This window comes from Pieris rapae, chromosome 7 (assembly GCF_905147795.1).
Source record: "Pieris rapae chromosome 7, ilPieRapa1.1, whole genome shotgun sequence".
NCBI lineage: Eukaryota > Metazoa > Arthropoda > Insecta > Lepidoptera > Pieridae > Pieris > Pieris rapae.
In genome coordinates, this window is record NC_059515.1 from 4,931,130 (window position 1) to 4,956,121 (window position 24,992).

The following is a 24,992-nucleotide window of genomic DNA, read 5'->3' on the forward strand; positions in this document are numbered from 1 at the left end:
TTGTTAGAAAATATGTACATATTTAAACAAGGAAGGGTCAATATAGTGTCATTAAGTACAGTTAATACCTAATTCGGTAATATAAATACACTACTACACTGACACATAGTGATAGCAAAACGATTTAATGTTTAAAGAACTTGAATAAAGGCCTTATAATAATATTTAAATGCATCTAAACTCTTAGTACATATTTCATTTCAAAATTTAATCTTTAAACAGTATGGTTTCAGCTGACGATAGACCTAACTTGTACAGCTAGGCTAGCTTTATTGTTAACATTATTCTTGTACTAGAATGCTTTTGTTAATTTTATTATTTTATCCAATTTGACTCCGCCAATGGCAGATTCTTAGCTATAGAAAACAACTATTTTAAATGCGATAGATAGTGATTTTTGAATTGGGTCCTTGCCCAGTTCAAAAATCAGTAACCAAGGGCTTAGGAGAGGGAAAATAAATTTACTAAATTTTTTTGTAAATTTTGTTTGAGGGTTTTTAGTCCCCGGTTTATAGGTAACCAAATTGTTTTTACTAAATTTTTATAAATAAAATTAAATATAAAAAATTACTGCTTTATTTTGTTCAGATCCATCTAGAGTTGCGTAAATAATGTAGTAAAGTAATTTACAATGTCCCCGCAAGATGTCACTATACGGAACGGGATAAAGGGACAACAAATAAATCAAATAATACTTTATTTATTCTTGTGTAAATAAGTAATTGCTCCGAAATAAAACATATATTAATCTCTATTTTACATGGTTAAATTCAAATACTAATACTCTATACACTAACTGGCAACAATAGTAATTTCTTTAGTTTATGCTAAACCGCCAATTGACAGCTTCTCAGTGGCTGAGGCCTGAGAGAGAAAAGTTGAAAATTATGAATTTAGAATATTTCTAAAACAAAGTGTTTCAATGACCGCTGGAAAAGAAACAATGGGGTGAGTTTAATTAACGTTATAAATTACCCTAGAATTGTCTATTTATTTGTATTTTTTAAACGGAAAATAGAAAACCTATTTTCGCAGGATTTCGATATTTCTTGGGAGGGGATGCAATTTACCACAGCGAAGGACTATTTTAGGCATAACTTTATTATAATTTATTATTGTAACTGCATTCAAAATAACAGACATTGCTTAGTTTATTATTAATTGTTACTGCGAAATAATTTGCAAATATGTAAGTACTTATTAGTTTCGCGTTTGAGTATGAATGATTGCACTCGAACATCGGTTGAGTCCAGATGAACGCTTTTACAACGATATTAAGGACAAGGGTGTGTACTTGGCTATTTATAAATAACTTTGTGTCCATAAAAGTTATGATTTTAAGATATAATTATGGAAATTCTAACCATTACCCAGAAAATTGAATGCGTTTCGTAAAAGAGTTGAATTTATTAACAGAACCAACTCGTTTCATTTACATATAAGTGATAAATCTATTATTTTTCCAATTGTGCTTATTTTTAAATAAAAATGGGGTTTTTTGATATATGTATATGTAAATATTGAATGCTGTTACTTTAATTCCATAAAAAGTTATAAATGTAAATTCCATCATTAATTGAGCACTGCAAAGTAATTAACACTTGTTTGACATTGTCAGTGAATTTAGACTTGTTTCTGTTATACACTATGATTATTGATTGGTTAGATACCATTCTAAAGGATATTTACATATAAGTGGGCTTATTAAATTGGAAGTGGTTTAATTACATAGTGGCCTATTACAAGGTTAATATTTGTTAAGAATTGGAAGAAATTAGTGGCTTAAAACTAAGGTATAAATTGTTACAGATGACATATTGTCAACATGACATACAACTTGAATTTTAAGAAATAATTACAACCACCATATGAAATATTATTTCCATTTGTTGATTCATGTTTCTAGATATATTTTACGACATGGTTTTTGTATGAAAACTAAATACCTTATCAAATATATTGACAGTGATATTTTTATCAATTTTTCTGAAACATTTTAGATAATAGTGTCAATCATAACTACTTGTCTAATAACTTGTCTTCTCTACTAAACCCAATACATACACATCAACAATACAATCTATAAAAAATTGTAAAATTTAGTTTTGAATTATTAAAATCTTAATTTATATTGTATAATTTGAATTAAATGAAATTTAAAAAAAAAATGCAATAATGTTAGTTTTGTATGTATAAATAATGGAATAACAGAATAAATATATTTTTTTACTTGAATGTTTTTAAGTTTGTCTACATAATAATGACAAACTTTTTTAGCTTTGCAATATCAATAATATTGCAATTGTTGTAAATTTTAAATTTTTATTTGATAACGAGACATTGTAGTAGAAGAAATAACACATATTTCACGAAAATGTATTTTTCTGGTTTGAAATAAATGTTATAAAAAGCAATAAATATTATATCAATTGCAGGGAGCAGCCAATCTTCACGTGCAAGGCGCATGTGTTCCACATAGACCCAAAGACCAAACGCTCTTGGATGTCAGCAAGCTCCGCAGCTGTTTCGGTGTCATTCTTCTATGATTCTTCTAGGAACTTGTATAGGATTATCAGTGTAGAAGGAACAAAGGTATACTAATAGTTTTTATTTTTAAGCAAAGATATGATATTGTTGTAATGAGATTAAGATACAATTATAATGGCTGCCTTTTAGGCTTTCATTTAAATGAATGTTATGTATGGTCATCTACCATACATAACATTCATCTGATTCGATCGGTAGACGGTGTTGTTAAATTGCTTATGCTGCTTTAGGTATACAAGTGATCAGCATTCTCTCCCTGTCACATACTTTTAGATCTGGACATGCTAGTTTGTTTATGTAGTACTTGACTAAGCCTTAACTGTAAATATAGTAAGAAATATCTTTTAAAATTAGAAAGCTTAACCTCAGTTTCAACACTGCTTATTGACACCAGTGAGTATTAGTCTCTAAGATTTTAATAATATAATAAACATCAAAGAAATTAAAACGTTTTAACGCTGACACAAAGACGCAACCAAAAACGTATTAAAAAGGAAAATTTATAAAGTGTGATTGTGATTTCTTTTTATGAAATATAAACCTCATACCAATGTTGCTTTTTTCTGACGCGGTTTCATAAGAGCACTTGGCACATTTTTGAGAGCACTGTCTAGAACAAAGTCGGACTTGTAATTAACTCATGTATGAATACATACAAGTATATGTTTACACTTAATAACATTATTACTTATCAATGTGTGTATAAAAGCTTTCATTAAATATGATTACTTCTTGGGCTTTTTCGAAGTTAAATTGACTCTCCATCTGAATTAGTCTGAGTCATCCGAGTGTACTTTTTATTAAGTAGTAGTTTCTTACAGTTAGAATTCGTCATATAATAAAAAATCATTTAAATTTTAAAGAGCGGTGTTGGCCTAGTGGCTTTAGACTGCGTCCTCATCCCTAAAGACGTGCGTTCGAATCACGACTCTACACCAATTAAGTAGTATTTTATGTAAACAATTAGCTCTTGCTTCTATTATGAATGCAAACATGAGAAAACCGAAAACATGTGTCAGACAGAGGGTTGATCACTGCATGCAATCTGACGCCAATACCCATATAGGGTTGCAGCACCACTCGATTATTATTAATTTAATTTTTGAGCCTTGATAATTTAAAATTCTGGCTTGCGAATCATCAAGAAAAACAAAGTGAGAAAATCATTGTTTTGGCACATTCAATAAGTTAATTATATTCATTTCCATTGTCATTTCCCAATTCAAGATGGAAGGCATAATTTTTTTTTTCTCTTTATTTACAGGCAGTGATCAACAGTACTATTACAGCGAATATGACATTCACCAAGACATCACAGAAATTCGGCCAATGGAGTGACGTTCGCGCTAATACTGTGTATGGATTGGGATTTTCGTCTGAAGCGGAGTTGGGAAAGGTAAAAGTTTGAAACTATTTTTAATGATAATTATTTTCCACAGTTCGTTTTCGCAAGGCATTTTCTTCTGTGAACTAGCGAACTGTTGAATCGACTACCGGTGGGGTCTTCCCTGAGAGTTCGACCTCCAACTATTCAAAATTCGAGTGTACTCCTTTGCCGGCTTCCTCGGCCAGCAACGCACACCTTAAAGATGGGTGTTTATAGGCTGCGATGACTACTCTTTTTGGGCGTCCCGCAGCCTCATTCGCTCGTTGTCGTTTATATATATATAAAAGAAAATGTGTTAAAATCTACCATGTAAGGGAGACTACTTCAGTAAAATGAATAGTTGCAGATTGAAGTACACGACTTGCGCTAAATAAGCTATATTTTTTGGTAAATAAGCCACACACCATTGTATTGAGAATGTTTAACTTCATCGTTATAATTTCAGTTTATTGAGAAATTCCAAGAAGTGAAAGAAGCTATTCAAGCGCAACAATGCGGTGGTCCGCCTAAGACAACAAATGGATCAGGTGCGGCAACACCCGTAGCCTCGGCGACTGCCAGTCCTTTACTTGCCGCTAGAGCCCCTACTGATGAACCCCCCGCTGTGTCACCGGCTCAGGTAAGGCCTGATATCTTAGTATGCCGCGGTCCAATCATAGAATTTATCTCTTCATAACTTACGAAGTCCAATAATATTGTTTGTCTATGTCGTTTATGTTAAATTCAATTCTTAAGAGGCCAGCATCGCACTCGCGAGCCCTCAGGCATTGAGAGTGTCCATGGGCGGCGGTATCACTCCTCCCGCCCGTTTGCCCCCTGTTCTATATAAAAAAAAAATCATTGCAAAAATCACTAAAGCATCTTTAAATTTGAAGACACATTTCTGACTTTAGATTTCAATAAAAAAAGTTAAAATTAACATATGTAATCTATTTATGATATATACATTTACATACAGACCTAATCCATAATATATATTTGTAATAAGTTTGTTTTGGTTTTAGCCAAAACCAGAAATTGATGAAATGATGGTACACCAGCGGGCGCATTCTGTATCATCTTCCATTCAGGTATATATTTCTATATTAATATAGTTTTGAATGCAGGCCTAATTATTGCTGTATTTAAATACTTATATCCAGACATAGTACTTTTTAAATTACAATAATCTAACATCATCAATTAAATTACAATCGTCAATCTCTTGTGTATGTAGATGACGTATTTTATTTTATTTTTATTTTTCACATTTAGGTACAAAAACAGAAAACAGATTAATTACATACATAAAATTATTACACACTAAACAACATTTAAAAATCTGACTTCCAGTTATATCTGTACACAGCATTTACACTAAATATCAACTAAACAACATACACATATCAAACCGAATGACAAAAAAATAAAAAATAAAAGAAAAAAATATATCTATACATACACACACACACATGCTTATATACATATACATTAATCAATTAAATTAGTAATTAAGGTTGCAAGTATTTACTATGAACTATCTTTTTAAATTTACAAATATTATTGTGAAAAATATCAACCTCAGCACACACAGCATTATAATATTTGCACATTCTTACGAGCGGAGCATTCTGGGAAACATTGTTATCAGTCATAGGTATAACAAATAATTCCTGGATGCGCACAGAACGCGTCGGTACCTTGATCTCCAGCCTCTCCAAAAGGCAGGTGTCAAATGAGCCATTTGCTATTTTATGCAAAGTGCACAGGTCGCTCATCCACCTCCTCCTTTCAAGACTTACCATTTGAAAGTGGGCAAGACGCTGGTCATATTGTTTTATTTTTCGCCTAAGACCATACTTATAGCACAATGCTCTGACAAACCGCCTTTGTATAGCCTCCAATCTATCTATATGAGTTTGGTATATCGGGGTCCATACCGCCGAACAATACTCAACCATGGTTCTCACGAGAGAGCTGTATAAGATAATAAAGGAGTCGGCTCGCCTGAATGGTTTAGCAGTTCTAAGAATGAAGGACAGCATCCGGCCAGCTCTGCTACATATATCATTATAATGAGGTCTAAAAGACATAGCAGAGTCAAATAGCACTCCCAAGTCGCGAATCACCTCAACTCTATCAACTAGAATACCCTTAACATTATATTTATACTGGATAGGGTTCCTACTTTTTGTAAATGTTATAACTCGGCACTTCTCAATATTCAGAACCATAAAGTTTTCATCGCACCAAGCAGAGATAGTATTAATATCCAATTGTAAGGTCTCACAATCTCTTTCATCAGATATACGTCTGAAGACTTTAATGTCGTCTGCATATGCCAAACATTCACTGCTTATTTTGCCAAGCAAGTCATTCACAAATAACAAAAAGAGTAAAGGACCCAGCTTCGATCCCTGGGGCACGCCCGATGTTGCTAAAAAAGGCACAGATTCGTACCCACTCAGAGCAACCAGTTGGGTACGGTTCAAAAGGTAAGAACTTAACCATCTATATAAGTTCCCATGAATCCCCACATGCTGAGCCTTCACAAGCAATGCAAAATGGTCCACTCTATCAAAAGTTTTTGAAAAATCGGTATATATAGCGTCCACCTGCTTTTTATCATTAAATGATGAACATAAATAAGTAGAATAGCATAAAAGATTAGAGTTGGTTGACCTTCCAGTAACAAATCCATGCTGTCGTGGGCTCAATATATGTTTGAGATGGTTATACATATGGGTATAGATGAAACCCTCGAATATCTTAGCGAATAAGTTTAGAATACAGATAGGTCTATAATTCAAAACATCACCTTTGTCTCCAGATTTATACACTGGTGTAACTTTGGCTATCTTCCATAGGCTAGGATATACTCCCTCGTGCAAAGATTTCTCAAATATAATCAATAACGGTGTAACAAGAGCAGTAGCGCAAAAACGGTGGAATAGGTGGAATCCCGTCAAAGCCAGCACCCTTAGAGAGATCGACACTTTGTAACTTTCCTAACAATTCCTCTCTAGTTATCTGTAAATTACCAATAGAGAAGTTTGATGACGGAAAGCTAGGAAAGTAATTATTTGTGGTATTAGAAGAGTAAATTGATGAGAAATGACTAGCAAACAGGTTTACAATATCTTCACCCATAGTATAGTTAATGAATCTAGTATGAAGAATATTAGATTCATTATCTACGAAAATATGTTCGTTGATATTAACGATAAAACTTTAAAAATAACATTAAATATTACTAAAAGCTAACCTGCTAATATAATATTTAGTACAATATTGTAATCAATGTAAAGTTGTAATATAACACTAGAAAGCATATCACAATAATAAATAAATATTTTATTTCAAAGAAAATGTTGACTTCTGTATGATAAAAAAAAAATCATCTCAAAATATAGAAATATGCACTATTATATTTATATATATATATATATATAATTTTTTCATAGGCCGGTGGTGGATACGCGACGGTGGGACGTGCGGGTCGAGGTCCGTTGGCCTCTTCGGGCGCCGCCGCGGAGCCTGCGCCCCCCGACACTGCGGAGCAGCTTCGCTATGAAAACGATAAACTCCGACTTGCGCTTGCGCAGAGGTATGTCACAGATTTGAAGTGTGTAATATTTTTTTTTTTTTTTTTGTACTCCTACAGCTAACACAAAATACATACAATATCAAACAAATACACCGAGACCATAGCCACAAATGGAATACATGATATGTTATAACTAAAAAGATTTACAAAAAGGAACAAACAAACAAACAAAGTATTCAATACAATATTATTATTGAATAGGTAGGACAATTAGTGTATGTGTAATAGGACACTGTCTCTGTCAATAGACTGATACGAGATAAAATGGGCCCATTGAAAATCAGTGTTACTCGTGACAACAATTTGATGCTGAATTGGGCTGATTTCTGGTGACTGTATTTTTTTTAAATTTAAACCAAGTAAGTAAATGTTTTTCATTATTTTCGATTTGTGGACATTAAATTTTTTTTAATGTCCAAGCAAAGAAAGTATTACGATTTTATGGCGCTACTAAACTAAGAAATAGAAAAGGAAACCCCAGAACTTCCATACAAATAATACCCAATAAGTACATTACGTTTTCATGTTTTGTTAATGTTAATTTAAAAAACGTCTTTATTTGGGTAATAAATTTTTAAAAACGTTAATCTTCGTATTGTGTGCGTATAAAATCTGGTAACACAAATCATAATATTTAGTGCATACATTGTAAAACGCAAACAGATAATATTTTTTTCAATATAGTAATAAAGAATGCGTAACCAATAAAAATGCTTGTATTTTCCATTACATAACCATTGTCTGTTAGTAATTAATCATACTTTATTGAACACCACATTTATCATTTCAAGCATAAAATAATTATCGCTTACGGAATCGTTATGTAAAGAGTGGTTTAGTTTAGTGTTGGAAAATTAAACCTGAAAAGGAACCCTGTGATTTACCGTCTTGACTTGCTGGTTATGAAGATACCAGAGGTACCTTAAAACAATATGCTTTTCATATTGTTGATCATCTACTTACATTGATAAATCACTGCATGTGTGTTGTTATAGTGGTCCCCGGACATACATTTGAATGAGAGAAAAAAAAAATAATATTGTTTATATCACGTTTATTATTGTTATCTCCAGAGATTAAAAGGAGTTTCGAATGCGGATATTCTTAGTGAATGTTTCAAGCACCAATCACGATTACAGAAAATGTTACTGGTTGTATTTCCTTACAAATAATACTCAATAAATACATTACGTTTTCATGTTTTGTTAATGTTAATATTCAAATATGTAAAAAACCTCTTTATTTGGGTAATAAATTTTTAGAAACGTTAATCATAATATTTAGTGCATACATCGTAAAATGCATTATTATTATTACTCTTTAAATAATGTTTTTTTTTATTTGTGAGCATTTTAAATTTTCGTGTCTGACATAAGACACATAACTGCTAATCTAAATTAGTTATTGATGATATACATTTGAAAGGAGATATATGGTCTGTTTCACAGTGTCCGGATAAGTTCCAAATAAGCTATTTATTATTTATTGGTAGGATAAAAACTATTGTTGCGTTTCACGACTGTCAGATAGCGCTATTCATGATGAAAAGCGAAGTTTCTTATTCGGAACTTTTATTTGCCGAATAATTTATGTGTTGCATAGCTATTTGGTACTTTATCCATACATTGAGAAACAGACCCTTAGTATTATATTTCTTCTATTTATATTGTAAAATGATATTTTTTTAAAATATTATTTATCAATCTTTAGACATTACTAAGAACTATCACAGGAAACCCGGCAAAGGTATAGGCTCCAAATCTGCACGAAAATTTACGTGTTACGTAAGCGTTTCTTACCCGCTCTACGCCCTTGACTTGCGAACTGGTTGTAAATAAATTTACAATTATCTTAATTTGTTTTTCTTGACGTTCATAAGTGTACATGTTTACCTATATGAATAAAGATATTTTGATTTGATTTGTTTACTTAAAAAATAGGATAGAATAATAGACAAAAGCAACAATAAAAAGGTTTACATTACTACAGTCTTATCAATTCAAGAATAAAATAGAGTTCTAAAAATAATATTTTACAAGATCACAATACAATTGAACACCTGTCTCGCTATAAAACAAAAATAGGCAATTTTTTTCATATAATCCTTTCTCTGAAACAGTGTTCAAATAACAACTTCATACATTATATAAGGACAATTGCCTTTGTATGAAACAATGTATAATACTGGTTACATTAAAACTTTACCCTGACCATTTTTACTTGGGCCCTTTATATCATTATTACACAACAAAATTGAGAAGTTTATTTCACATTTCAACTATCTGTATTACGAATTATTTATTAAAAATGTATTTTTAGATTTCTTTGTAATACTAACCTATAGCAGTTTCGCTTGTTCAGTTAAAACGGCCAAAAATCTTAAATTATATAAAATTCTTTAACATTTATACTCATTCCGGAAATTCACAGACGCGAAGTTAGCTCCAATACCCTCCCACTGCTTAAGAATAGACAAGGAAAATGAAATCATAGAGTATACTGTCTCAATGTCTATGTTCGTATCCGGCGACGGGCACAAAGCCTCCGTCATACCCCTGGTATTCCTCTTGATACTCAGGTTCATGGTTTTCATATACTGGCTTTGCTATTTTGTATTCTTCCTGAACCTTCGGGTGACCTATTCTGTGCACAACTGCGTTGAAACCGTTTTTGTCGTCCGCTTCGTATTCCACTATGCGTTTTGTACCGTCCGTTTCCATTAAAGTGTAGGAGCCTGAAAAATTGACACTTGATTCAACATCAGAAACTACTTACAACTTGTCTATCGCATCTAGCAGTTTCTAAGGCCAAAATTATATAAAGGGTCGGCACCACACTTGCGAGACTTATGGAAATTTGGGCGGCGGGAGGTATCACTTAACATCTACCCTGTTTTACCCCTGTTATGAAAAAAATGCTAATACCTTTAACTTTGTCCCCATCTCTTGTCTCCCAGTGTTCTTTTTCATCACCAGTGTGTGGATCCTTAACGGAATAGTCAAACGAGTATTTTGGGTGCGCCTGCGAAATAAAATACGGTAAAAGAGATACTTTAATGATAAATTTACAAGAATATTAAGAAGATTAATATTATCTAGATTCTTTTTTCATGGGAATTGATTAAAGGTCATGCCTTTTGGCTAATAGTGTCTGTAAAGCTTTTATAGTGAGTAATGATTTTAAAATTAAGATATTACTAATATTGTCTTTGCTATCCGTAGTAGTCGTATTACACAAAAAAAAACTTTCTTAAGCTATTCAATCAGCGAATTTATCTCACATGATAATCGACGTCATAGTCTTCGTTATGGTGGTCCAGTATCTGATGATGCACCAGGGGCCTGTGATACCCTTCGTAACCTTCGAGACCTTGGTCTAATCCATGCCCCTCTAGTCCGTAGCCTTCATATTGTGCCAGCGCAGATGCCAAGAGCATGAAAAGTGGTAATGATTTCTGTTGAGAAGAAACATACATATATGGTAACATCTACCATGTTTCAATTTCGGATTTTTAATGTCTTGTCTTCTAATTTTAATTAAAAATAATTTATTCTTAACTTTACAAAGCGTTAATTAATTTGCTACCACAGTTTAGAAACATCAACAACCGTGGGGCGAACCATTTTTAGGTCTAAGACTCAGTTTTCTGTATCTGATTATTTCAATCAAATCAATCTAATAGGCAAGTAGGTGATCAGCTTTCTGTGCTGATATACGCCGTCGACTATGGGTTGTCTGAGGCAAGTCGATTTTTTCCTTCGCCGTTCGTTCGACGTTCGAGCGAATGCTAAATGCGCACATCGCAAGAAAGTCCATAGGTGGACACCTAGAACCTCAGGGATGAGAGTTGAAGGCTGCAGCCACTAGGCCAACGCCGTTTTTATTTATACATATTGCACCGTATTTTTCTGTGCAATAGAAGAAATCTTAAATGATTACCATTGAATCGGATGATCTAGCTACGACGATGATGTTGCATAATTTAACGCGAAAGTTTACGCTCTCGTGCGAAACTTAACGCTTAAGTGTTATTGATTACTTATGTAATTTTTCTCTAATGATTGATAAGGAAAACCGCGTCATACTACATAACAACTGTAACCGTTTAAAAGTTAGCTGGGATCGCCATTTAGGCTTTTGATTTATCAAAATCTTAACGAATTGCTATTTATATTTAAACGCTATATCAGTGCTTTCCAACCTTTGATTGAAAATTGTTAACGATATAAAGTAAGTAGATTTTAAAACATTTAATGAAAAACTGAAACTACAAATATTTTACCTTAACTATAAAATTTTTGAAATTGAGAAACACTACGCTTAACAGTTGAAAAGTTACTTTGTAGAAATGTTTATTATTAAAACATATATTTGACCAACGGAGTCTTGAGCTCTCGATGTATAATCTAGGTTGATATTAAGAAAATATGGTAACGAAAAAGTGATTGCGAGATGATTTTTACGGTTGCGATGTTTTAAATCATTGCAAGCGTTCCAAATGGCAGAACTCAATTTAATTATGTATGAATTTTGAGTTCCATTATACAAAACACTATAATGTTTAACGACCTGTTTCCTCGTCAAATGTTTATTTCCTATTTGCGTGCGTTACGCCATTTCACTTGACATCTTTGACGATATAAACGCACTGATTCGATACAAAATATAATATAATAGGACACAACGATTTCCTACCTAATTCTTTATACTTTTGAGTAGTACGGGCCAAAGGACTTTTCTGAATCGTTTTTTAATAATTAAATATTTGAAAAATGATATCATAGTCGTAGTAGTAGGTTCCCTTTGTGTTAAAATGTGTTTGAGACTGATACTATGAAGGGAAACATTGAAGATAGATTAAATAAATAGGGAAGTTATGGAACCGTGTCGACAGCCGCATTAACTACGCAAGTGTATCCTAAGTTTATTTCTGCGTCTTTATAGTTCTTATTAATATTAGATATGTATGAAAATATTATCTTTATTTTATGCATACGCTCAGTACAATGTTGCATACGGAAGTAAAATTAATATGTCAGCTGGCGTCAGGCGATGTATAGTGAATTAATTGGTTATTCCGACAATTATTAGTGACGCCAGAACGCGTGCGTATCAACTCGATACCACTTCCGAATATTATAAATAAGCAAAGCTTTATAATCTAACTAACAAATCTTTTTACGCAAAATACAACATTCAATTGTTTAGATTAACTCCCTATATACCTAATGATTAAAGTGCCTGCTGATTATTAATTTTTAACCCGTTTTATTTTACATCTAAGTTGGCAACTAAGTTTCGGTGTTCATGAAAATCCCGAAATAGATTTCAAAGGCACACACGACTTGGGCTGACATGGGCGTGATGTGACCCAATTGGGAACGGTTAAAGCGAAGTAAACTTTTTGTCAACTCATATTTGCTTCTTGAAGCATTTTATTTTTTTTACGAAAATAGATCGTTTCATGATTTACGTTTCAAAATTATTTTTTTAACTGATAACGAATAATAACTAAATTATTGATTATTGTGCCGTAAAACTTTTAAATTAGTCAATATAAATAACAAAATGTTATGACGTACTATAAATCAAAATATAATTCGTATGTTTTCGATTATAGAAGTAAATTATAGATACAGATAATGTGAAGAGACATAATGTTATACGTCCGTGGTCGTGATACGATTATGTTAATACATATAACATTACCGTGTTCATGAAGTAATATCAAAACAAATTTTACGGTTTGGCCATATTGAAATATAAATTAATTTTTACTAATAAAAAAATATTCGAAATTAGAATCTCAAAAATAAAAACAGTGGGTATATTCAATAGCGATCTTCTTTTTAAAAAAATACAGTTGTTCGAAAATGTTTGAATTTAGAAGTTTACTCACGAAAATTTCCATATTTATGTGGACACGAAAAATTCACTTCCCAACTTTGGTTCACTTATGAAAGTAAATTATATTCACACCACTGTCTGCTTATACGCATGTATAAATCCCTACTTTTATATGCCAATCGGGGATTTGAAACATAGCAATTCATTCTAAATCGTATATCGTACAATGAAAAGCGTTTTTGCTTTGTTAATCGATGTAACATGTGTCGTTTTCATATTTAGGATTTTCCGAATCCTAAATCGAATTTTATGTTTGGTTAATAGCGTAGTAAATTCACTTTGCGTTCAGCTTATAAGCTTATTTTTTGCTTCCTTGCACATATATAATTATAGCATTGTTGGTTGAGGTTTAGCGTACAATTTTCATTCTTAAGGCCGTAGGTTCGAACCACGGCACGTTTAACACTAGCTCGTACGGACCCAAAACGTCTAATTGTAAGGACTAGACTTAAATAGCACTATTTGTTTTGTTTAAAAAATATATTAAGTGTCAATACTGAATTTAATCAGAATACAAGATATGCCATAAATATGTTAAACTTAATAAAATTTTAATGAAACTGTCTTTGAGTGAAGAGAATTTCGAAGTCAAACCAACCAAAATTTTAAGAAATCTGTTCTAAAAGAATTAAAACGTGCTCCAATTTTTTAGCTTAGACCTTAGCAATAACGATAGGTGTTCGCTGATAGGAACTTTGCGTTTACAAAACAAAGTTACGGTCATTGCTTAACCATCGGACCGAGTAACTCAAATTACTTAATTACCGATAGTAAAATTAACGTATAATCTGATAGTATAATATTTTATAACACATGAGTTATATTGCAAAAACTATATAGTCCTAAATATAGTGCAACGTCTAATAATATGTGGCACTTGGTAGTAATTTGCTAACACAGTTTTTATAATATACGACACGATTACTAATTCTATATCGGAAGCGTTGCCTTACACCCCTTAGAAGAATGAACAATATAAATTGCTGGCTTCACTAATCCTAGTCAAGTTAGGATGTGTATTGGCACACATTTTTTTACTGAAGGTGTATTTAATCTTTGACCTTATGATGTACTCTTTGGAATCTTAAAAATATAATCGCTCTCTGATGTGTTACTAGTTCTTGTCTAGTCAAGTGGGTTTTCCTTACATTGCCCCCATGGTCTATGCAATTACATTCTCTATAGAAAGAGACAAGAGTGACTCGAGCGTCGTGTCAGATATCCCTGTACTTGTACATTCTACATTATATTTAGCAATAATATAGATCTTTTTTACCGACTTCATTAGTCCTGTTCTCCATTTAAGACCCGAAAGGCCTTTACTTGAAAGGTCCAGGGAGTAGACCTCGTAGTCTGGTGCCGTCCAGTCACGATTCGTTTTTCTAAACTTTTTGGATAACAATATCATAAGTGTTATCCAGAAATTAAATACAATAAAAATTTAGGATGCGTCGGTAACAAAGTATCGAAAGACGATTATCGTGTCGGATAATGTTAAAGTGGTCTACTCGCTAGGAAGCAGTAAAATGTCTTAATTATTACTGAAACAACACCAACGTGACATTAACTTTTGTTGCAAATTTATTGAAACGTTCAGCCCTGATATTGTCTATGAAACTTATTTAGGTATATATATTGACTTCGTGCTGTTCATATCCATCGAAAATTTTACAATGTTGTTTATGGTATTGGGGGTTTCCAATAAAGTAATATTATTTGTGAACTCATTAACTAGAACTTATATGGTAATATTCAGAGGTCGAGGTTAAGCTCTAAGTTAAGACTTGGTATCTTACCAATCTTATAAAAACACTCGACCATCAAACACAGTAATAACGTGGAAATTGTAGAACTGGGGTTTTCCAATAATACTTCCATACGGACCAAATATGATGGATGTTGAACGATTATGCCGGAATAATTAAATTCAGCGCCGGTATTGTGGAAGTAATCGGTTATGGTCTGATTATAATTAAAATCTTATTGTAATCGCTGAACGTTGTTATCATTTTAATATAATTTCTACGGGCATGGTGTTCATTTTATCGTAAACAAAATGGCTTCCTTTTTAAACGAAAATCAAACTACCATTCGTTGATGCATTCGAATATCCTTTATGTCTCTAAACATTAAAAAAGTCAAAATATCTGCACTTTCTGTTTTTTTTTGTTTTTTTTTTATTATAAATGTTTTCTAGATAATTCCCCGACTATGTAGTCGTCGGAGGTATTAAATAGCTTCCGTAAATTGTATTGGTAACCCGGATGATAAAACACCACAACAACTACCTCTTTCTTTTACCTTTACAGCAAATTCCAAAAAGATGCCTTTTAACCTAATGTTGAAAATTCATTCATATTTCCTTTAAATTCGTCTTCATTTTCCTTTTATGCACATAGGTTGCTCAGTGTTATACCTATCGTATCCATACATTGGACACTCGGTTAGAACATGTAACGCCGTCTCCTCAGCTGTATCGCCACGACACACTGTCTAATTTGATATATGCATATGTATTCTTTGGAGCTCCAATATAACTGTTAACAATCGATAATGCTGGTATACAATAGCTACACTTAGCAGCAGCTAGCTATTTTAGTTTTAGTTTACGACAGCATATAACTAGATTCAAGTTTGCGCCTGCGTGTTTGTGTGGGTGCCAGCCCATAGGGAATGCGTAGCAACACTGTTGTATTATGTATAATATATTTCTCTCTTGGGAAATGAATTTCCGGATTACTTCAATGGGTTTTTAAAACGACCCTTCAAACTTTAAAGGCTAATTTAAAACTGCGTTTATCGCGTTTTAGTATGGAAGAAATCTATGAACACTTTCTCAAGTTTGTTTATTATGCTTTACTCGTTTTACCCCAAGAGACTAAAGAATTATGTAAATTGAACCAGCATAGTTTAGTTGTGACGTACAATTTATGATAAATAAATATTTAATTATAAATAGTCTTCTGAAGAAGAATACAAGAACGATACAACAGTAATACAAATAATTTAAATTTGAGAAATATTTTTTTATTTATATTATTTTATTATCTAAAATAAAGTCAAACGTTAAAATGCCTTTATTTTAGATAATAAAATAATAAGTAACGACTATTGATGAAGGATTTAGGTGCTAAAATTCATTCAATATTTACGAAAAAATGTACTAGAGAAAAATGTAAAAGGAACTATGTACCCCTGATATTAATTTCGAACGTAGTGATAGCAAGTTCTTTATAAAACTTGTTTCTACTTAATATATGAGTAGATAGATTATGCGAATAATACTTATATAAAATTATAATTGGAATCAATATTACGATCTGTTTTCCGTAGATTTTAATGATTAGCAGTAATTTTTCTCTTGTAACAAAATTGCATCATACCCACGTATTATATCGAGTAATGGGCCATTTTGTAATGCCTGTTGGATGATACAAGTTACTGATACAGATGATGATGACACAGATTTTATTATTTTCTTAATTCCGTGCCTATGGCTACTTTTCATGTGGGCCTGCAATTTTAAAGTCATTTCACACATTAATTAACAGTTGCAAAAGCAGTTTACCGATTATATCAATGCTTTGAAAAGAATCAGAGCAATGAACAATAAATTCGACAATCGAGATTCTTATTCGAGATGGGCACGCACTCCATTTTAACGCAACGATTTTAGTTCTTATGTCTTTAGTATAAGGGCCATAATCGAACTGTTGCAAGTTATGTAATATTGGCTAATTGCATATGTTGTACACGAAATTGGTTTAAACTCTGCAATAGAAAATGCAGGCCCATTCTTAACGGTATTCCAACTGATTTTCAAAACTTAAACATATACAGCTTAGTGTGCGAGTGTGTCTTGTGTTTTTAAGGAAGCACTAATGTCATACATAAAGTTTATAAGTCTTAATAGAAAAACAGCGCCTATTTATTTCTGTTTTCGTGTAAAGTTTGAGTTGTTCACAGTTTCTTTGATTATAATATACTAAGCTAAAGTGAAATGCAGTACTCCTATGTGTTATCGGCCGATATGTCTCCTGTATGGGTGTGGAATAGGAAATGTGCCAATACAACATATACAAATATTATATAAAATGTAAATCTTATGTATGACATTTCATCCCTTGACTTTATTAACATAATGCAACAATTGGTATCTCACAATATTATCTTCTAGAACAAAGCTTCTTCTTTCTTCAAAGCTAAACGTATGACGACGTTATGTGTGCTTATTACATATCGCTTTGTTGACACAAAATATTTGTATATAAATATAGGTTCTGACCATCACTCGATCTATCAAAACTGTTGATTCATTAATTTAAATAAAATGACGGAACGATATTTTTTATTAACGTTAACATCGTAATGATTACGTGCCTAACTCGCGTAAACGTTACGCAACGATACATATCGCGAACGAAAGTTTTCACACTTGACCAAAGTGATGAGTTTTAACAATTGTCGTAATTTAAAAATAGGTTAGCTTTGATTTCTTAATACATGAACGGTGTTAGTATAGCGGTGAAGAGTGATATTCCCAAAATTGGCATGGGTTAAAATCCCTCCTGTGCGTCAAATACCATGATGATCTTATGTTCCAAAATAAACGTATTTTATTAAAAATAAAAATATTGCTCTTTCTATATATGCAATTTAAAGATAATAATGTTATCCGGCGCATGTCTTTCACGGACTATATGTTCCTAAGACACAGTGTTTTAACGCAACTAATGGCCAAATATAAATCGATCATTTTTCAAACATCTATGTTAAGTACGTACCTACCATCTTTTTGTGGAAGAATTAAAATTTTTGCTTGGTTTAAAAGTTTAAAATTCGTGATGTGTTTATTATCTTTGTAAAATCCTGTTAAAAACCTTTGTTTTGATTATGGTTAAAAATCGTTTTGTCTATAAAAACATTTGAGTTATATTGGGTTTCATATATTTTATGTGCATAAATTCACAGTTCCGGAAATGCAAAGAAGTGGGAAATTGAACTTGCAACCCTGAAAAGCAACAACTTGAGGCTGACTGCCGCGTTACAGGAGAGCACGGCGAATGTTGACGAATGGAAGCGGCAACTCCACCAATATAGGGAGGAAGTGGCTAGAGCGAGACAGTATGCTGGAAAAGGTGAGCTATGGATGTGGCAAACACAGCTAAAACCGTGGTGACCGTGATGGACCATATTTTTCTAAAGCTTCTCTCGTGCGATTATCAATAAGGTCACTTTCAACGTAACATAACCAAATTATACAGTTTTTATATAATTTGGTTATGTTATGTTGAAAAAGGTACTTATTGTTAAAGTTCATCATTCATGCTTCTAGGATGGTGTTTCCATTTTGAAGTAAGACGCCAGCAATCCAAACAAACAACTATCATTCATTTTTAATTTTTATTATTTAGGGTTTTATTGCGATAAAACCTTGATTAAATTTTTATATATTTTATATATGCACATATATAAAAAGTGGAAATGGCAAAATTTACCTTAAGTTTGTCAAACGTGAAATAATGCGACAAACTAAGGGCTTGTTTCACAATGTATGGTTAATGTATCAAATAGCTATGAAACACATAAAATATTCGAAAGGTAAAAATCCCGAGATAGATAGATAGTTCGTCATGAAATGCGAAGTATAATAAATAGCTTATTTGGATCTTATCCAGATATAGTGAAACAAATCCTAAATCTTTTAGTCATCATTAGTCCTTTTATATTTCTTTGGTATTAATTATATTTTTAAACCTTACAATCAAATGTTAAATTATTTAAAAATATTTTCAGGGGGTGACACGAATGAAGTCGAGCAGATGCGACAGCGCGTCGCCCAGTTAGAAGCGGAGTTGGCACAGAAGAATGAAGAATTGGCACAAATTATGAAATCTAAGAAAAGTGAACAGGTAAGGCCATATAAGGTATACAAATATAACATTTTTTTTAAAATATTGTGTGTTAATGCTATTTCTTGTATTGAACATTGGTTCACAAGCTTTTATAATTCTGTAGTGTGAAATTTATAATGATTGCTTAAGTCTATAATTAGTGTTGCGTATTTTTTCACCTGTTTAATTTGCTTCGTTATAAAATAAATTTATTAAATTCGTATTTCTATTTTTGAATTGTACATAAAACGGTTTTACGTAATTCTCCTACAACGGGATTTACTGTAACGCGGTGCGGGTGTACCACGTTATAGGAAGAAAGCGAAAGTGAAATTGTCCTCGAAACACTTTGAATAAGTTAAATACGTTCTGTGGTTGCCTTTATGATTATATTGCGATATTCATTAGAAAATGATTAGCCATTAAACTATTTAAAAATAGTATGGTATGGTAAATTAAAGTTTATTTAATATTTCTGTATTACAGGATGCAGAAGCGAAAATGGCACACAGCCAACTGGAATTGGCTCTGGCTGCACAGGACGGACAAAGGCAGGTCGTACAAGAGCTGAACAATCGGCTTTCGCGCCAGATTGAGGAATTGGTGAGAACTTTAAAAAAAAACCTTATGTTGTACATTTGACATGTCTTAGTTACAAGTCCATTGGCTGGAATTGATTATTTGTATCCTATTGTTATTGCAAAGTCTATCTAAAATTGTAATTCCAATACAGTAATTTGTATCTCAACTTTCAGTTATTATTATTATTACTATTTACCAATCCTGCCAACGAGCTCATTAGGGGCCGTTCATAAAATACGTCACACTGAAATCAGCTTTTTTTGACCCCCTCCCCCCCCATTGTCACGCTGTGTCACATTTTTTGTGACCCCCCCTAGAAATATTTCGTCACAAAAACTAAGACCCCCCCCCTGCTGAGTATGATAAATTCTAGAGAAATAGTATTTTCATTTGTTACTGAATCGAGAGCGCAGGGTACGTGGAAACGTTACTCTCTCAAGTATTGGAAAAACAAAGAAACCCGTTGTGAGCGCTCATGTCATGTAATAAACGGCGAACGTCACGCTGCCCTATACCCCTCCTCCCCCCTTGTCACATCTTGTCACACTCAGCCAGACCCCTCCCTCCCCTTGTATGCGAACGTATTTTATGAACGGCCCCTTAGGAAAAATAAATAACGAGAAATAATTGGAATTCCAGTCTACGATCCACCGCGAAATAAACACGGCGCTACAAACATGAGACGCTGGATCGGCGGGCGGTGGCCCGCTGTACGCGGCCGTGCGCAAGCGCACTCTGCCATTGTTGCTACGCGACCCCGAGCCAGCCTACGTGTCGCTGCCGCGGCACAACTGAACTGAACTATCGGTATTTCGCCTGCAGGACTTCTTTTAGCCTTTCAGTTCAATTGTTTATTGGAATTTGATTTTGTTAAGGTATTCCTATATTTGTGTTTCTCGAGTATCTTAAAATCAGTTTTATATGTTGAGTATTTTTAGAGTTATGCAAGAAAACAGGTGAAAAATCATGAATAAAAATTTAAGGTTTCACCGTTCATATTAATTAGCGGTTCTGTTAAATACTGTAATAAAAACTGATCTTTATTTCCAATTTGGGTTAGAACGTTTCGTAATTTTATTCCAAAGATTATTTCTGAAAATAAATTAATTTTCTTTTACGGTTTTACAATGTTTCATATAATATAAGTGTAGTACACTCATGCATTCTTAGTATCACCATTGATGATGAAAAACAAAGATCGATGTATTCTGCTATTTGGCAGATGTTTTGATAATATTAGCGTTTGATATGAACATTTTAAATATTTATAATTTTCTTCGATATTGTCATGTGTGTTTTAAATTATTAATTATATTTAATATTAAACTTAGTTCTTTGGTAGCTCGAATGTTATTCCAAACCTTTAATGTTCCTGGTAATTATAGAAATTTAAATTCTTTTCTTGAAATCAATTAGTGAACTAGGTTTATATCATCCCACCTATGTTTGTAAATAATTAATTGTAGAATAAGTGTTTTTGAGTCCTGCATAGCGGAATATCGATTCTACATTTTATCTAGAAAACCCTTAGTATGTACGGTCGGCAAAAATTCTAACAAATACTAACCACGGTACAAGCTAGGTTCTTGTATAACAGTTTAAAATCCAGTTTGAATATATCTTTTATGGTTAAATCTTTTAGCAGGGACTTCTCAATCTGTCAAATCTTACTTCTATATATTTATTATTTTCTAAATATTGTAAGTAGTCAATAAAAGTGTAAGGTATGTTTAGCGTGAACTTTAAACAACGTTAAGCACGCGTCATAGAAACGCAATAACAGAAGTAAAAGGCTGATATATTCTTGCCTGTTTAGAAAAACAAACAAATTATGGCAAACGGCCCACTGAAATATTGACGCTGTTTTAAGAAAAATCATGAAGGTTTTTAAGAAATTTTGCCGACCGTACTTTAATTCTTAATCCTGTAATTGTCGTTATATTGCGATTGAATTAGTCCTTCTCCTTCAATGTCAGTCCTACAATCGTATAGCATAAGACAATACGATGAACTTAGTCTTTAACTAATTTACTTAGGATGTGATACTTCGGTTTTCTTAAACGCAGATGACACTGATTATTTATTAGGGTAGTGTTCATCGTGAAGTAAAGCGTTTACGAAATTGTGCTCTAGTGTCAATACCCACGTAGTTAAGTGTATATAATCGTAGTTTGAACTAAATGGGACTTTGCTATTTACCTTTGATCTGTTAAGCATTTATTTTTTCTCTTGATATTCTATTGATATATCTGTTGCTATAGTGTGAGCGTTGAGTTGAGATCTTTACTTAAATTGCTAATTCTAACGTCTGATTGGGTAGGATTACAATGCTATAAATAAATCGAATAAATTTCGACATACTTTTGGTAAAAATTGTGGCAAAATAGATAAGAATTTTCGAGGTTCTTAGTAAGGATCTCAATTTAGCATAAATAAATAATCCTCGCAATATCGTTTTAGTAAATTTAGAGACTTACGTATGGGGTCTCTTCAAAAGTTATGGTGTTCATGATATGATCTCGTGCCATCATTACACATAAATATTTAGGGGCTATTAAAAGTATTAATTCGTAAAACACACACAGCGCGTATACCCACACGTATACGCGTAGACGTGCACGTCTTAGCATAATACTGTATAGTGTGGCAACTATTATTTTTCAGTATTTAGATGTTATTTAATAAATAACACTTTTATGTTTAGTTTAACAATAAAACTGCTTTGTAAATATTATGTAATAATTATTAATCTGTGCAATTTGGTATGAATTTCCAATATTGTATGATTTTGTTGAGACCCCAGATTACCATTTCCTAGTCGTAAGTTAAATGTCATCTGTATCCGTCTACCAGAGTATTTATTTCTTTTCAAGACCCTGTATTGAATAGAACCCTTAGCGAATTAGATATACACACACAGACAGTGGAATTTTAAATCAACTTGGAGGTGGCATAAACCAATTTTTTTTAACACTAAACGTGGTTTCGTTCACCGCAGCCTGAAGATAAGTAATATACGTTAGTAGTAGTTCAATCAAATAAATTGGCCAAATTTCTATGAAAATAGGGAAACAATATTTCTTGACCCATAAGATTTTGGTTTATGTCACCTTTTGTCTGTGCAATTAAAAACAAACGATATCACTGAAAAAGGCTGAGGACAATTTTTTAAAGTATACAATGTCTTCTGAACAGGGTATTTCATTTACTGTTGAGTGCGGTTTAATATGCCACGTTGTTAATCAATTTTAAACTTGCACTAAAATACCTTTCTTGACGCTATGCGCACGAGTCGTGTGAAATTGTATCGAAATGAATTATGTATTGAACTTTTACAAGTATTCTCACGATCCCTTTTTATTTTAGTTATATGATTAATAAAATAATAGAAATGTTTACATTGTATATAACTTCTATAGTCAGTAATAATAACTAGTTAGAAACCTGTTAACAACGCCTCGATTTGTACTAAAAATGTACGTCGAGATTTAGGTATTATTAAACGATATATGATACATGACTCGTGTGCAAAAAGCCTTACTGTTTAGGATCTTTTCTACGACAGCTCGAATTCTTGAGTATTTCTATGTGAGTGTGTTTTGATAGAATTATCTGTAGGCTAAGTTTCGTTGCTATTCGCAATTGTTAAGTATACTTTATATTCACATGAAATTTAATTTATTAGTAGCGCTTTTCGTTGTTAGATTTTTTAAAATATATATATAAATATTTAAACATGGATCGTTGAAAATGTTAACGGTTTTATTCCTAAAGCTTTTATTAATTTAATATTTATTTAACTATCTATCTCATTTATATAATTTTTTTTTATTAAATAATTTCGTCAGCTTTTAGTGAATAATTTGAAAATCTAACAGCGATCAGCTAATAGGCAATATAAACTAGAAAAATAAATGTTCTATAGAAGTTCACTATTTATTTGTAAATGTATACATGTTTAACACATATTGATTATATTATAGTGAAGAAAATTATGTAGACAATGGATCTGTTGCTAATTGAAATTGTATTTAATGTAATTTTTATAGTTTTAAGTGTTATTTTCGTGATCGTAAGAAATGCGTAACAAATCCTAGCTTTTATAAAACAAGGGCTTTTTAATATAACAGCGAGATTATTTGCGAGTAGATAACTTATATTCGAATATCGTTTCATCTCCATCTTTTTACAGTCGCAGTAAGTTACGCATTTCTTTCGTATTGATATCTGTATGTTGATCGGTTATCTATCATAATGACTAGAAGTAAAAGTGTAATCTGGCTGGGAGATGACATTTTTGTTAAAAGGAAATTATAAATGTTACTTGTATTACCACTAATATTGGCCCGAAATTCCCACCGATTAATTCAATGGCACCAATATGTGGGTATAATTTTTCGCACAGAAAGTCGTTTCAGAGATGTATGCTGTCCTGCTCTTGCCTTTGTATGCTGAGCGAAAGCAAACATTTTAAATGTTGCCATTGAGTCGGACCGGTGAAAGTGGCTCGATAGGATACAAATTTGATGTCTGCATTAGGTATAATTCAGTATTGTACTATGTGGTCTGCGTTGGATTTTATAATTAAATATAGAGATGAGACCGGAATTCTCATAAGGCCCCACCAAATTGGTCCAGTTTTTATTCAGTAATCATTGTTATTGGGATAAATCTTCGAAGTTTTTTTAAATGTGAAGTTCGTCAAATCTAACGTAGATCATATTGTTATCTTCCATTAGAATCGTAGACGCTGTGAGCTATATGCGTAATATATAATAAATGAATATGAAATAAACAGATTTTTATTTATTGAATGAATTATCTTTAATACCAATTAAAGATTATATTATATTTAAGAAAACACAACACTGACTGTTTTTTATAATTAATATTGAAAGAGTATTAGGATATTAAATAATTTCGTAAAATGAACAAAAATATTGACCAAAGAAAATAAATAAAATATCAGTTCAGTAATTTGAATCAAAATTATGATCAGCTCGTGAGGGATTTGAACCCTCGACCTCCACTATTGACATTTAAATGGGTGCTCTAACCGCTGAGCTAACGAGCCCATTAGTCACTATAT

The 24,992-nt window shown here is 32.3% G+C and overlaps 2 protein-coding genes across 2 annotated transcripts; one reads left to right on the forward strand and one right to left on the reverse strand.

Annotated features, from left to right (window-relative positions):
* The first annotated feature begins 839 nt into the window (after positions 1-839).
* Positions 840-24,368, forward strand: LOC110995125 (homer protein homolog 2). The gene is made up of 10 exons (XM_022262136.2): positions 840-948; positions 2,436-2,592; positions 3,812-3,943; positions 4,380-4,553; positions 4,939-5,004; positions 7,378-7,520; positions 18,399-18,565; positions 19,224-19,339; positions 19,808-19,924; positions 20,543-24,368. Exons 1-10 carry the CDS (start codon positions 923-925, stop codon positions 20,582-20,584), a joined length of 1,140 nt encoding a protein of 379 aa, XP_022117828.1. The 5' UTR covers positions 840-922; the 3' UTR covers positions 20,585-24,368.
* Positions 9,503-13,498, reverse strand: LOC110995126 (cuticle protein 7). The gene is made up of 4 exons (XM_022262138.2): positions 13,420-13,498; positions 10,801-10,974; positions 10,445-10,541; positions 9,503-10,254 (listed from the first exon to the last, which is right to left on the reverse strand). The coding sequence occupies exons 1-4, from the start codon at positions 13,429-13,431 to the stop codon at positions 10,025-10,027; spliced, it is 513 nt and encodes a 170-aa protein (XP_022117830.1). The 5' UTR covers positions 13,432-13,498; the 3' UTR covers positions 9,503-10,024.
* Positions 24,369-24,992: the final 624 nt, after the last annotated feature.

Bases quoted from the DNA above. Each gene is read 5' to 3' on its own strand.
- LOC110995126 (XM_022262138.2), bottom strand. The intron at 10,542-10,800 runs GTGAGATAAATT...TTTATTTCGCAG, and splicing joins ACTATGACGTCGATTATCAT to GCGCACCCAAAATACTCGTT. The intron at 10,255-10,444 runs GTATTAGCATTT...TCAATTTTTCAG, and splicing joins AGATGGGGACAAAGTTAAAG to GCTCCTACACTTTAATGGAA.
- LOC110995125 (XM_022262136.2), top strand. From the start codon at position 923: ATGACCGCTGGAAAAGAAACAATGGG. The intron at 2,593-3,811 runs GTATACTAATAG...CTTTATTTACAG, and splicing joins TCAGTGTAGAAGGAACAAAG to GCAGTGATCAACAGTACTAT. The intron at 3,944-4,379 runs GTAAAAGTTTGA...TTATAATTTCAG, and splicing joins CTGAAGCGGAGTTGGGAAAG to TTTATTGAGAAATTCCAAGA.